General features: G+C 36.6%; 1 protein-coding gene across 2 annotated transcripts in view; it reads left to right on the top strand.

Annotated features, from left to right (window-relative positions):
• The window catches only part of LOC128528790 (CUB and sushi domain-containing protein 1-like), a 401,372-nt gene that overhangs the window by 254,989 nt on the left and 132,237 nt on the right, over positions 1 to 14,146 (top strand). For both annotated transcript variants that reach the window (XM_053501914.1, XM_053501915.1), the window contains exons 10-12: positions 4,577 to 4,698; positions 13,115 to 13,218; positions 13,444 to 13,556. In XM_053501914.1, coding sequence (XP_053357889.1) covers positions 4,577 to 4,698; positions 13,115 to 13,218; positions 13,444 to 13,556 — 339 coding nt within the window. The remainder of the gene's footprint in view (positions 1 to 4,576; positions 4,699 to 13,114; positions 13,219 to 13,443; positions 13,557 to 14,146) is intronic.

Here is a 14,146-nt window from a genome sequence, read left to right on the forward strand (position 1 = left end):
CAGAAAAGTGAAATTGTTCAGCTGTTTAGTGTCACTATGCAGATGTTACACTCAGTGTAGTTACCGAAATCTTTGATTTAGTTCTCATTCAGTGGCCACACATCACCTCCACATTTCCCTCGCTTTTATTACATGAACATAAGCAGTCAAACATTCCGCAGGTTTATAATACACCGCGGCAAAGTGAACCACGTTCCCGCCGATTTCGACTGAACGAATGAAGGCATAATCGTGGTTTATATAATAATAATAATAATAATAATAATAGTTTATTATCTGCTGTGGTAGATCTAATTCAAATATACAAATTTAATAATGAGGCTTTATATCCTCAGGAGGGGTCATTACATATGTAATATGTAAAACAATATTGTTTTAGAGATAATTTCACGTAGGCTTCTAACAGAATGAACAAACTAATGAATTTTCTCAAAACGTTATAAAATTAAGTAAATCGAAATTCCCTAAATGTCCTTATAAAATATCGCTGATTATCAACGCCAGAATGAATGGCGAATTGTCGATATTTCACGGAAGTATATATACAAGTATATCTAAGTATATATTTAAAGTATTAAGTACGTTACAGCTATTTTTACTGTTTCAAATACATGATTAATATACATTACAAATACTAAAAATGTACACTTTGTGGTTAATACAATATATATATATATATATATATATATATATATATATATATATATATATAATAAACTGCGTATATGGAATGAAACCTGTGATAGTTACATATACTGGGGCTAGGGGTAGCTCAGTGGTTAAGGCATTGGACTACGGTTCGGAAGATCCCAGGTTCAAACCCCACAACCACCAAGTTGCCACTGTTGGGCCCTTGAGCAAGGCCCTTAACCCTCAACTGCTCAGATGTGTAAAGAGATAAAAAAAAATGTAAGTCGCTCTGGATAAGAGCGTCTGCCAAATGCCTAAATGTAAATGTAAATGTAAATATACATTTACATTATTTACAATGTAAATGTAAATAATGTAAATGTAAATGTAAATATACGTAGATAGTATGTATATAGTACTATACATAGATAGTATGCACGATTCCTTGCGCCATCTGCTGAGAGAAATGAGAATCGCAGGTTGGAAAAGACAGGAAACGGCATGCCGCCGCGCAGCTGTCAGCGATTTCACGTAAATAAGAGCAAAATAGGGTTATACTGGCTTTTACTGGTGCGATTTTGAAAATGTAAGCATACAGGGTGATTAAGCTCTCGGAACTAGGAAAAGTCATGGAAGGAGGGTCCTGGAATTTGATCGAGTGTGAAGTATTATTTTTTTTTTTACCCCCTTGCGGTCAAATGACCGCTGCTCGGCGCTTCTAGTGTTAATTATTTAAAGTTTGACATGATGGATATACAGTATGACATTTTTTAAAGAATACACAATGACAATGCTGGAACTGGAAAAAAGTGCATATTTGTTTATATAATTTCAGGCCAGGTAGTGGTGTAATTTATAGTTTTTATAACAAAAAAAATGGACTTCAGGTCTGTTTATTAATTTCATGCTGCTGTTTAGCAAATAATTTTAGCTGCAATTCTTTTTTTTTTTAACAACAAATATTCAATTTTTTTAACAGGTCCACATTGCTTTCATTACATAATTGATAATTACCCACCTCTTATTTTTAACCACTATAGCCATAATCACATCATACCATCACATCTGTTTTATCTGTGATATAACTGTTTTTCTTTGTTTCATTAATTTCTGAATTTATTATTGTGCTTACTTTTTTTCTGAAGTGAAGCAAATACAATTGGGAAAATAAATGGGAAAATCATTTTCCACATTGGAAATGACTGTATCACTATATAATTAAAAGAATTGCATTGCATTGTTCATAAACGATGCATTTAAGAAAACCCTATATGAGGATTAAGCTGAAACCTGAAGTGTTCTGTCTTGATGAGGACACGGACTCCCTTAGGATATTAATCAAAAGTTTATATTTTTTCCCTCTACAGTAGATATCATATTTGAAATGTATTTTCACATGTTGTTTATTTGTGCAATTTATATTTTGTTATTCTGTGATGATCGATCCAAATAATACTTTATTTGCCTCTGTTTCACCAAGGATCCCCTATAAAGATAATACCTAATAACTTTCCATGGTGAGGTTTGCAGACTGCACGTATAAAACGGAAAGTTAAACTCCTTTACCTCATCTTGTAATAATTCACCCTGAATTCCTGATGATCTCAAGAGATTATGTAGACTTAATTATAGAGCAGGCTGCAGACCTGTAAATGAGGAATGAGCTCCTTTCCACTGCTCGTTCAACTCAATGGCTGTCACTTAATTAGCAAACATTCTGTTTTTAGAGATCTGTTTTTAGACGTGTGTGTAAGAACAGTTTGCAAATATGCAGGCAATGCAACTCAAAATGAAAAATTTAAATATATTTGTCATCATTTTATGCCGCAATGTTATACTTACTAATCATCAGCAAATCAGATTTTCCTCCTCCATATGCAGCTTTATATTCACATTATGTTCAGGATGTCCTCAACGCATATCTCTAACCTAATCTGTTCACACTCCACATTTCCAAAGCCCTGGTGTTGTCCCACTGAGGATCAGACAGTAAAGAATCCAGGCTGTTCTTTTAAGTTGTCAAAGATAATCCCTGACTAAACACAAAGAGCAGTTAATACCTCTCTACAGAATGAGAGAGAAGTATAAAAAGAATCGCTGGAGGAAAGAGAATCTCTGTGATATATCAGCAGTGGTGGGCAAACGTCACTTAAAATAACCCAAGACATCCCGTATTTATTAATAAGGGGTATAAAACTGATGTTTTGTTCACTGAATGATTGCTGTAAATAGGAGTTGCAGTAGACCTGAGGACTAGCTATTCACCGTAAGCTTAGTGGGCAGTGCTACGTGGTTAATGGGCCACTGAGCTGAAACCAATATATACTCAGCAAAAAAGAAACGTCCTCTGACTTTTAACTGTTTTTACTTTCAGTAAACTTAATGTGTAAATTTTTTTATGAACACTAGAAAAGTCAACACCATAAGACATAAACTAAAACTGTTTCACAATGTGTCCCTGAATGAAGGGTGGCTTAAAATCAGTCAGTACCAGTCAGTATCTGGTGTGGCCACCAGCTGCTTGAAGTACTGCAGTGCATCTCCTCCTCATGGACTGCCTATTGCAGACAGTCTGAGCACTGATGGAGGGATTGTGTGTTCCTGGTGTGACTCGGGCAGTTGTTATGGCCATCCTGTACCTGTCACGCAGGTGTGATATTCGGATGTACCGATCCTGTGCAGGTGTTGTTACACGTGGTCTTCCACTGCGAGGATGATCAGCTGTCCTTCCTGTCTCCCTGTAGCGCTGTCTTAGGCGTCTCACAGTGCGGACATGGCGATTTATTGCCCTAGCCACATCAGCAGTCCTCATGCCTCCCTGCAGCATGCCTAATGCACGTTCACGCAGATGAGCAGGGACCCTGGGCATCTTTCTTTGGGTGTTTTTCACAGTCGGTAGACAAGTCTCTTTAGTGTCCTGCGTTTTTAGAACTGTGACTTTAAATGCCTACTTTCTGTAAGCTGTTAAGGTCTTAACGACCATTCCACAGGTGCATGTTAATTAATTGATTATGGTTAATTGAACATGCACGGAAAACATTGTTTAAACCCTTTACAATGAAGATCTGTAAAGTTATTTGGATTTTTACAACATTATTGTTGAAATAAACAGTCCTGAAAAAGGGACGTTTCTTTTTTTGTTGAGTATATATGCAGGGTGTTCAAGTCGAACCAGGACTTTTGATTGTGCGGAATAACAGAATACAGTTATGAGAGTAAAAAGTACCTTTATTTCTCTACATAATCTCACACTACACTAATGCACTTATCTCGGTGTTTCATTAGTGCTTGGATACCATCAAGGTAGAAAGTTTTGTCAGCCTGCCGGATCCATCATCAGACTGCCTGCCTAATGAGACAGCGGAAATGCTGACATGCCAGGAACTCCTTTAATGACCCCAACAATTGGAAATGGCTTGGAGTGAGGTCAGGAAGTGATGTTTCATGAATGATTGTTTGTACAGTTCCTATCTACAGACGCATCTCTTCCGCTAGTTGGTGACAAGTTATCCGTCGATTTTCGAGGGTCAGGCATTATACCCTCCTTGAATGTTCATGGGCATGACTGCAGTGTGCCGTGAGCCACCTTGTCCTGTATGACAGTATGGCCTTCTTTAAAGGGTTTGTTTTACCGCAGCTAAGAGTCTCATTACTGTGCTGTGCTTGAAGTCTTCTGCTTATGAAACGACAAGTCCCATTCTGACTTGAACACTTTTCTTACATTTAGTGTGCCACAGAAATCTTGTATGAAAAGTTCCTCAACCTCAGCTTCCTCACTTGTACTCAGTTTTCAGAGTTTGTGGTTTATTTCTATATCTTAACAAATGTGGTCACACTTTTGCCCTTAAAATAGTGACTTTAACTTTATTAAATATACTACAAAATAAAAAATGGTCTGCTTAAATGTTTACTTATTGTTTTATTCATCTCTCTACCATTTCAACAGCAAGAACATGTGGATCGAACCTGCGAGGACCCAAAGGTGTAATCACCTCTCCGAACTACCCTGTCCAGTACGAGAACAACGCCCACTGCGTGTGGGTCATCACAGCATTGGCTCCTGAGAAGGTCAGTCTGGATTATTGCAGCATTTTGTTTAAAACTGTTTCAACGAATGGTTATGAGATTAGGAGAGAAAAGAGAGATTTTTCCTTGTTAAAGCCAAGAGATATTGTTTTGGACATAATGCAAGAAATATGACGCTATGGACCCGGGAGCCCATCTGCATAGCCTTCAACCTGTATTGTATTGCAAAAACAAATAATACCTCCTGCCATTATACAGAGATTACACCTGTCACTTTTTTTTTTCTCCAGGAGTGAATAATGTCATACCTTATCTGTACCTCAATATCAGTCGGTAAACACATTACGAATGTATTGCTTCACAGAGACCTTATCATTTGGACAGTTATCGAAATCTATTCCTTATGTACATTTTAGACTTGCATTACTTACATAATTTCTGTATACACTCGGATACAGATGCTGAAGTGATTTAAAGGGAGTCATGTTTGTGCGTAAATTACCTTACGTAACTGAACCTGCTCACCTTTAAAAAAATATATATATATATCTAAATCTACTGCATTAGTGATAAAGCTGCACTTTTTTTGTTTTGTGTTTTTTTTAGAATTTGATATTACTGATTGGGCTAAAGTATTGTGCAGCATTGTCTGTGGACACAATTGTCTGTGGTCGTCATGCTTTTCTGTTTGTTCTCATTTTGGATATAAGCATACCACCTTCTTTTAATTGCAGTGTGCTTTTGAGACACTCACAGTACCCGACTTTACAGTATATCCCTTTGATCACACTTCGTACATGCATAAGAATGATAAAATAAATAATTGCAGAGTATTCGGTGTATGTGCTGTATGGCTTAACTAGCCAAATTGTTTTTTTAGAATCACAAAGGGTGTTTGTTGAGGTTTTTTGCCAGAGTGAATAACTTTTTATCAGTTGCTTAACATATTAGCAAGTTGCTTATGCATTTATGAATTTTCAACCAAAATGATGTCATCTTGATGTTAACAAATGAGAATAATTGTGGAGTAATGTGTGTGTGTGTGTGTTGCAACCAAGTCTAATCCATTGAGTGCCAACTTGCAATTTGTTTCTAGGTGCCAGATACCACAGCACACCTTCACAGGATGTGTGTATTATGCCCCAACGTGTCAGTGCTGTTTTTACGGGTGGCACGATATTAGACAGGTGGTTTTAATGTTAGGGCCGAGCCATGTATGCAAATCCATTTTACTACAGTACACAGCTGTCCAACAACTCAATAAAGCTTGACATTCATCGTATGAGGATACCGACATACAGTATGTAGACTGATTGTATAGTATATAGTGCTTTTAGTTAAACTAGCTTTTGACCCAGTATGATCTCTGCAGACAGATGACTGAGTCGAGATTAGAAAATGGGTAAAAAAAATAAAAAATAATTTGTGCAGCTAAAATAAAAAATAATAATAAATGAAGCCATAACCAGTTTTTTTTTTTGTTTTTGTTTTTTTGCCAGAAATAACAAACATCCAACAGGTTTTTCTAGGCGGCCACACCCAATAACTCTGTTATTAAGATATGTAATTGGCAAGTTACTGGTCATATACAGTACTATGTAAAAAAAAATAAAGTATACATAAGATAAATACAATAGTAAAAATGCCTAAATAGTAAAACAATATTATTGTAACACAAAATAATGATTCACCACGATATGCCTATTATTAAATATATACAGTTCAAGAAAAAGAAGGGGAAAAATCATCCCAACATGTACTGTACTTAAAGAGGAGAGCAGAAGCATGATAGCTACAGACTGGGAACATGAATGTTAGCAAAATGATGACAAATAGGTAAAGAGTAGTAAATAAATTAAGACCTTAGTTAAGATTAATACAATATGCAAATAAATATTGTAGACATCATAAATTGTTAAGAGGCACTTAGCTGCTATCACTGTACTAAATTTTTAAGTCACATCTATTAATACATAAAAGGTGCTCAGTAATACAGTAACTAATGATCTTAATGTTCATTGCTTCAGTGGTTCATAAAAGTTATGTAATGCTTGATACATTAGTGAATAATATCGCTATATAGTTTAAAAATAACTGTGAAAATAAATAAAAAGAGAAATAAAGAGCCAAGGAGATTAGTTCACTGATAATGGTGGAATAACAAGAACAACAAAACTAATAACCAGAGAAATGATGAAGTAGTGGTTCAGTGTGCAAAATGATGAAAACTTACCCCACATGGTTTTATAAGCTCGTATACAGTCTGTGAGTCCAGAGAATGTATGGGTGGAAAGGGCGTAGTTGTTTCCATAGCAACGGTGGGTAGCATAATCTTTTTTATTTATTTGAATGGGCAGATGAATGTGCTGTAAATATTTCTAAAACTGTTAGTGCTACAACTTGAGAGAGGAGGCTTTAATTTAGCTTCACATGTGGAGTTTGGTGTGTGTGTGTTCCAAAAAATGTGGACAGTTTTCCCGACAAATCAAGTGGGAAATGGATGCCTTTCTTTGAGGAAATCAGTTTTGTAAAGGGTCCCAAAAAAGCATTCAGAACCCCCCACATGATTCGAACATACTTTGCAAATAAAATTGAGGGGGCAAGAGAGACTGAAGAAGATTTTGTGTCTACTCTCAAAGTCCCCCTGTATTTTAAGGCCTAGGGCTACGGGAGCAAAGAAGTTCAGCATAGTTCTCTAATAAATACACATAACTCAAAAACTTTTTCATAGCGCGCTAAAATGTAAGCAGAAACGGCTATCTTGTCAAAATCAGGAAAACTATAATTTTGGGACGACCATCTGTCTAATTAGAAAAGCAATGGCGACAGTTTCCCAGGAGTGTGTGGAGGAGGCCTAAGGCCTGTCCCTACTAATTATGACCAAAACCAATTAACAGGTGCATTCCGGACCTCTTTCGAACTTGGCATTTAGGTAAAATTGGGAAAACAGTTTTCGGGAAAGGAGATAGACGTTCTAAATTTATAAATAAGAGGTATCCCCAAAACAAACCCTGAAATTATTAATCTCTTATGCTGGACGTGGAGGAGGAATTTACCTAAACTAAATACAGTAAGTTTTATTTCAAGAAACCACTGTATTTAGTATCCTTTTCTTCTCCATTTTTTTTTTTTAGATGAAGTGTAACCCTTTTAAGGGGTTTGTTGTACTTCTTGAGTTCAGTACTGAAGCAGGGATGAGCAGGACTTACTCATCCCTTCATTCTTTAAGTAAAGTGCACTACAAAAGCCTATGTTCAGTTCTCTTCTTCTTGAGAAATACGAGTCCAGCACCCTGATAATTTCAGCGGAACATTGGCAATAACATGACAAGAAGTCAAAAGAAAGTGATGAGCAATCATGGTATCATAGCAGACCCTCTCAGTGGTGAGTATTGATGACAAATACAGAGGAGCTCTGGACCGAATACACGTTTTTGCAGCAGAGATTACAAAAACCCAGTGATTTACATTTATTTATTTTTAACGTGAAAATGCATGCATAAAAAAACCACAACATGCTTTTCCCATCTTGAATCTGCTCTGTGCTATGCTGACTTTTGTATGGTAGAAGAGAAAGTACAGTCTATGCAGTGTGTTCTCTTGGATAAAAATAATCCTGATCCTTAAAGATACATTTTTAAGACGCATCTGTCTATGTGAACTGTAAACACAATCGTATAGCAACACCACTTGTACATTACGGGAAATCGGCTGGAAGTTATCGCCACATCCCCCGTACAGTCCTGACCTCTGTCTAAGCCATTTCCACATGTTTGGGAAACATTAAGTAAGTTCCCGTGGGGGATTATAATTATAATTGTTATTATTATTGTTGTTATTTTAAATGCCAGTGATTAAAATGTTGTATAGGTGTCAGGCTAATGCAGAGATTGAAAGGCACTTACAGGAACATGTGCAGAAGGGAAATGAAGAATAATGACATTATGCCACTGAGTTCTGCAAACACACATTTTCATGCTACGAACAGACTTCTTGGAACTGCATGCTCATCAAGTCACTACATGTGTGCAGATTTTTCCCGAACAAATTACAGGCAAACATGCTTTTTAAAGAGCTGAAAAAATCGCTTTAACAATACATCCCCAAGAAGTATTCTTATGTGTGTATACAGTATTTAAAAGAATTGAAAGAGAAGTTTGCAGCAAAAATACGTGCCATGAAAGCTTATGGGCTTATGGGGTTTAATTGATGTTGTTTGTTCTTATTTGTAACAGCTAAACTAATTGAGTTTGTTGTGTCTAGTTAGGTTTTTGGATCATGTAGCCAGGTCAAAATGATAAATAGTAAGAGAACAACAAATCTGGAAGACCTGAACTGCACACAGGTAATTTTAATTATCTCAAAGGGTCGACCAGAAAATCAACTTAAGCACTTGGGCAAGCCTGCTATGAATATAAATAACTTTCCCTGAATAAGTATCGATTAAACTTTTGAACTTATTGAGTCATTGACCAGTTAAATACAGGAATAGTCTAAACAATCCTACGCCCAAGTTGGTCTTAAAGGAGGCCATTTTTTTGGACTAAAACATGTTTGAAAATCCTATGGGGAGATTACACTGCTTTGTGCACTGCTCCGCCAAGATTAGCATAACACACATTAGTGTAAAGCTAAAAAAGAAAATGAGAACAGAAAAGCAAAATCTCATGGCTTGTGCATGAACAAAAAAACAGTTACACGAGAGCAAATTAGCGCCGTTGAAACAGCACAAAAATAGCATCTACTGCAGTGGATGAAAATATCTGTAAAAACTGATTAATTCGTTGTTGTAAATACGTTTGCACATTACATCATCACAAGAACAAGATCATGAGGTGTGCGTATGGGTGTCATGCGGTTCCTAAGTGCATACTATAAAGCACCGATGCGTTTAACATAAGCCCACTTCTGGGAAAAAAAAAACAGTAGCCTACTGTAGATTTGTGAAAAAAGCTATATACCTGGAAATGTACAGAACATGTGGATATTGAGAGGTGGAAAAAAAAAAAACTACTTATTACAAGTTGTTAAACTAGCATATCAAACAGATTATGTAATAAACCACACTTTGAGCATCAATATTTGCCTGATTCTCCCTAAAATCCATACAGTACTCAAGAGGGAGAAAAATAATGAACTATAACGATTGTCTTTTACCAATCTAGGATACCTTATAACTTTTTATTTTTTAAGACAGTTTGCAGGGGCCTGTCTCTAAATAGAATGGGCTCCTGATTAAGTTCCAGCTGAATATAACTTGACAAATGGTAAACTCTTCTAACAACTTTTCCTCCTACTATATATTATGAGTCTAAGATTAATCCGCTTGTGTTGCATGGAAAAGCATGACAGATGCAACGAGCAGACAGAGGAGTCGGGCGGAACAAAGAATACGACCACATGCATTTGAGGCTTATAAAGCGAAATTGTTCTTGAAAGCCAAGTTATACCACTAATTCAGTTCATAATGATTTATGAGGATAAGCACAAGTGCAGTCACGGTCCTTTTTTTCTTTGTAATGACTATTATGAACTCTAAGCCCTGATATTAGCATGTACACATTGTTTGGTTAAAAAAAAAAAGAAGAAGAAGATAGATAGATCCCTGTGCATGAAAGCACTATAAACACACGAAATCTGCCTCTTTAATGATTTATGATCTTGGAAGAGTCCTTGGTTTGCACAAATGCACAACTGAAGCAGCATGGCTATGTCTCTGACCAAGTTCATTCTTTTAATCAGTCATCAATTACTTTATCATGGAAATGCACTGAATGTGTTTATTCTGTTTTAACTGTATTTCTTTTCGTTAAGTGAGTGATGTTGTTTACTTGCAGGTGAATTATATGGCAGCGCTGGGTGTTTATGGATTTCAGGCAGAGATAGTGAGGCTCTTTAAAATGACTGACACCACGCCCATCCAAACACAAACCATGAGTTTTTTTTTTTTTATAATGGTTTATTAACTGTTTTTATTGGTTTTAACCATGTTTTACTTTAGTAGAACTAGTAAAAATGCCTAACAAACGAAATCGGACCTATTAAATAGCTACGTATTTTTTTTTTTACATTTGCTTTTAACATGGTTAAATTCAGGTGTGAAAGTAGTTAAATTCTTACTGTACTATGTGGGCAAAAATTGATGTGGTGGACAGTCTTGTAAATCTTGTACTTTCCATTTTGGAATTTTCAGTTAACCTGTTCCGGGGTTAAATCCCAAATTGCATAAAATTGAACCTTAGTACCCTAGGGTGTGCAATCCCTCGTTCCACACACACAGTAGTGCCTGACAACTTTACCAAGGAGACAATGTGTTGTGCCACCATAGCATTATCAGATGTGTTTTTTGTTGCTGAAGATTCTGCCATGACTGAGTTTAAATGTACGTTTCCCCTCTTTCCAGTACTGTGTATCACCACTATGCAATACCAGAATAGACCAACCTACTTTCACTCATTGTAATACAACAGTTAGTTATGGTTCTGTAAATAATTATTTATTTGCAATATAATTTATAATAATTTGTATTATGTAATTTATATTAAATCACATAATATACATTATTATTCATTATATTTGATAATTAGAAGAACGTTATATTAAGTTTACATAAACTTTAAACTTTCGTTTTGTCCTTCGTCAAGGTGGGCAGTCAAAAAGTGCACATTGGGGAAAAAAAAAGTTGACCAAATGGCAAATGCAAAATCATAGAAACACTCCTCTGAAGGGAGAATTGCATGACACAAAACAATCACAAGCATTTACTTTTATGATATTTTTGAGACTGTCTTCTGTTAAAACAGAAACAAAAAAGAAAACGAAATGCATGAATCCAGTTGTCAGACCATACAAGATTTTTTATGAAACAGACTGATCAATAGTGATCTAAAACATTGTAGTTAAGCCAGTTGAAGGAACAATCGCATAGATGTTCTGTCACGTTAGGATTGTGTTTATGTGGACCGTTTTTTTTTTTACCTCTGGCCAAGTCTTGTGTAAAAAGCATCTTTACTTTTTGACAGGATAATTTAAAGCACTGTGGTTTAGACTTCTCATTTGATGCCCCACCAAGCAATTCACCCTAAACACGCTGACATCTTATACAGATCACCCATTAAGTACTTCTGAGGTTCATAGCCGGTCCCATCGAAAAATCGGTGCTTCGTCAACCACCATGACCTCTCGCCAAGCCTGTATTTTTACTTGTGGTAGAAACAAAATAACACTAATATCGTGTACATATCGTGTGTGTATCATAGTTTTAGTGAGAGATCATTGCCCATTCGGATTAAAGTATGATCAATTAGACACATTTCTGTAGGCGCAATAGAGAATAAGAGTGCATTTGAAAATTAGAAGTGCACTTATTGTTCTGCTCAAAGCACCTCAGATTGCTTTCAAAGTCATTGCGAAGCAAATTGAGCGACACAGAACTTTCTCTTAAATGATATTATAGGAACTGATGATTTGTGAGGCGGGAGCGTGTTGATGGTTTCGGTTCCGCTCCTACTACTTTCTGTCTTTCTTCCAAGAACATTGCTCCACCTGCTAAGGTTATGGGGTCCACAAGAGGCATTTGAAAAGAAAAATAAAATAATAATAAAAGAGGAAGCAATATGAATGAGAGCAATTTCTCTTTAATTGCCCAATTGAGAGAATGTGAGGAGGCTGATAATGGGCCTGTCCTAATTAAGCTTTTTTTTTTTTTTTTCTCTCTCTGCGTTGTGTTCCTCCTTCAAGCGATCTTTCTGAAAATGCAATTTTCTTTTAACTCGCACATCAAAATGCTTGTGTAGCCTGTCTTTCTCCAGGCTTTGTTCTTTTCCATGCACCAAATATGCTTGAACTTTTGTGACTCGCTATTGATTTGAACAAAATTATGATGTTAGAAATCCTTGTTCGTACACACGTCTTTTTTTTTTTTTTTAAACCCAAAATTATTCTCTAAACATAGACTTGCTGGTCCCAAGCTCGTTCATGGAGTTCAGTCAATTAAGTGTCTGCAAGATGATGTATAAAATCCATGCATAGGAATATAGGCCAAAAGCTTCACTTAATGTTCACACCTAACCTCAGAGATGTTTCTGTTCTGCTTACCACGGTTGTAAAGAGTAGTTTGTTTTTTGTTAGTGTAGACATCCTGTTAGTTCAAGCCAGTTCTACCATTCCCCTCTAATAACATTAAGCTGTTTGCACCATTCTGCATTTGTGTGAAAATCTCAGTAGATCAGCAGCCTCTGAAATACTTAAACCAGTTCATCCGGCTCCAGCAACCCACGTGTTTTCCCCCATTCTGATATTTGATGTGAGCATTACCTCTATGCATCATAATTTTATGCATCCGACTGCTACCGCATATTTACATGGTTGAAAAAATGCACAAATAATTAGTTGTACATATTTTTGCAACTTGCAGACAATTGACTTTTTTTTTTTTTAATACTGTTGTTGTCTTGCAGGTCATTAAATTGGCGTTTGAGGAGTTTGACCTTGAGAGAGCCTATGACACATTAACAGTGGGTGATGGAGGAAAGATTGGTGACGCCAGAAGAGTGCTCTATGTGTGAGTTTTTAAATCCCATCCTTAGACCAAGTTCATGAAACACACGCTCACCACCGGGTCTTGCACATTTCCAGCATCTGATATTAAAAATGACTCTTTTTTTTTTTTCCATAAATATTATTGCCACACACAAAAAAAAAATATATATATATATGTGTATATTAAATCTGTTTGTCTTCACTATTGAAGTATTAGTATAAGACTGCTTTTGTGTTTTTATTCCAGTCTGACAGGCTCCAGTGTGCCTGATTTGATTGTGAGCATGAGCAGCCAGATGTGGCTGCATCTCCAGTCTGACGACACTATCGGCTCTCAGGGCTTCAAGGCCATTTATGAAGGTTAGTCACAGTTATGTTCTAGGGTTAAAATGAGTCTTTTATCATCACAGCTGTCCTTTACATGTGGGCATAAGGAAAAAGAGACTTTGTATATACCATATATCAACCTGGCTAATATTATATACTGTAGATCCCTCCTGTGGTACCAAAACAGCCCTGAACCATCAAGGCATGGACTCCACAAGACCTATAAAAGGTGTGCTGTACTGTAATCTCTGACACCAAGGTGTTAGCAGCAGATCCTCTAAATCCTATAAGTTGCAAGGTGGAGCATTCAGGGATCGGACTTGTTAGTCCAGCACATCCCTCAGATGCCCAGCCAGATTGAGATCTGTCGAATTTGAAGGCAATATTCTGTCATGTTCCTCAAAACCGTTATTGAACCATTTTTTCAGTGTGTCTAGGCGCATTATCCTTCTAAAAGAGGCCAGTGCCAACAGGAAAGACTTGCCCTGCAACAATTCTTGGTAGGTGGTACAGTACACGTAACAGTAGCATCCACGTGAATGCCAGGACTCAGAGTTTCTCAGCGGAACATTGCCTTTGCCGAACACACTGTCTTTGCCAGCATTCCTTCTGCCCATTGTGCT

Source organism: Clarias gariepinus, chromosome 8 (assembly GCF_024256425.1).
Source record: "Clarias gariepinus isolate MV-2021 ecotype Netherlands chromosome 8, CGAR_prim_01v2, whole genome shotgun sequence".
In the NCBI taxonomy this organism is placed as follows: domain Eukaryota; kingdom Metazoa; phylum Chordata; class Actinopteri; order Siluriformes; family Clariidae; genus Clarias; species Clarias gariepinus.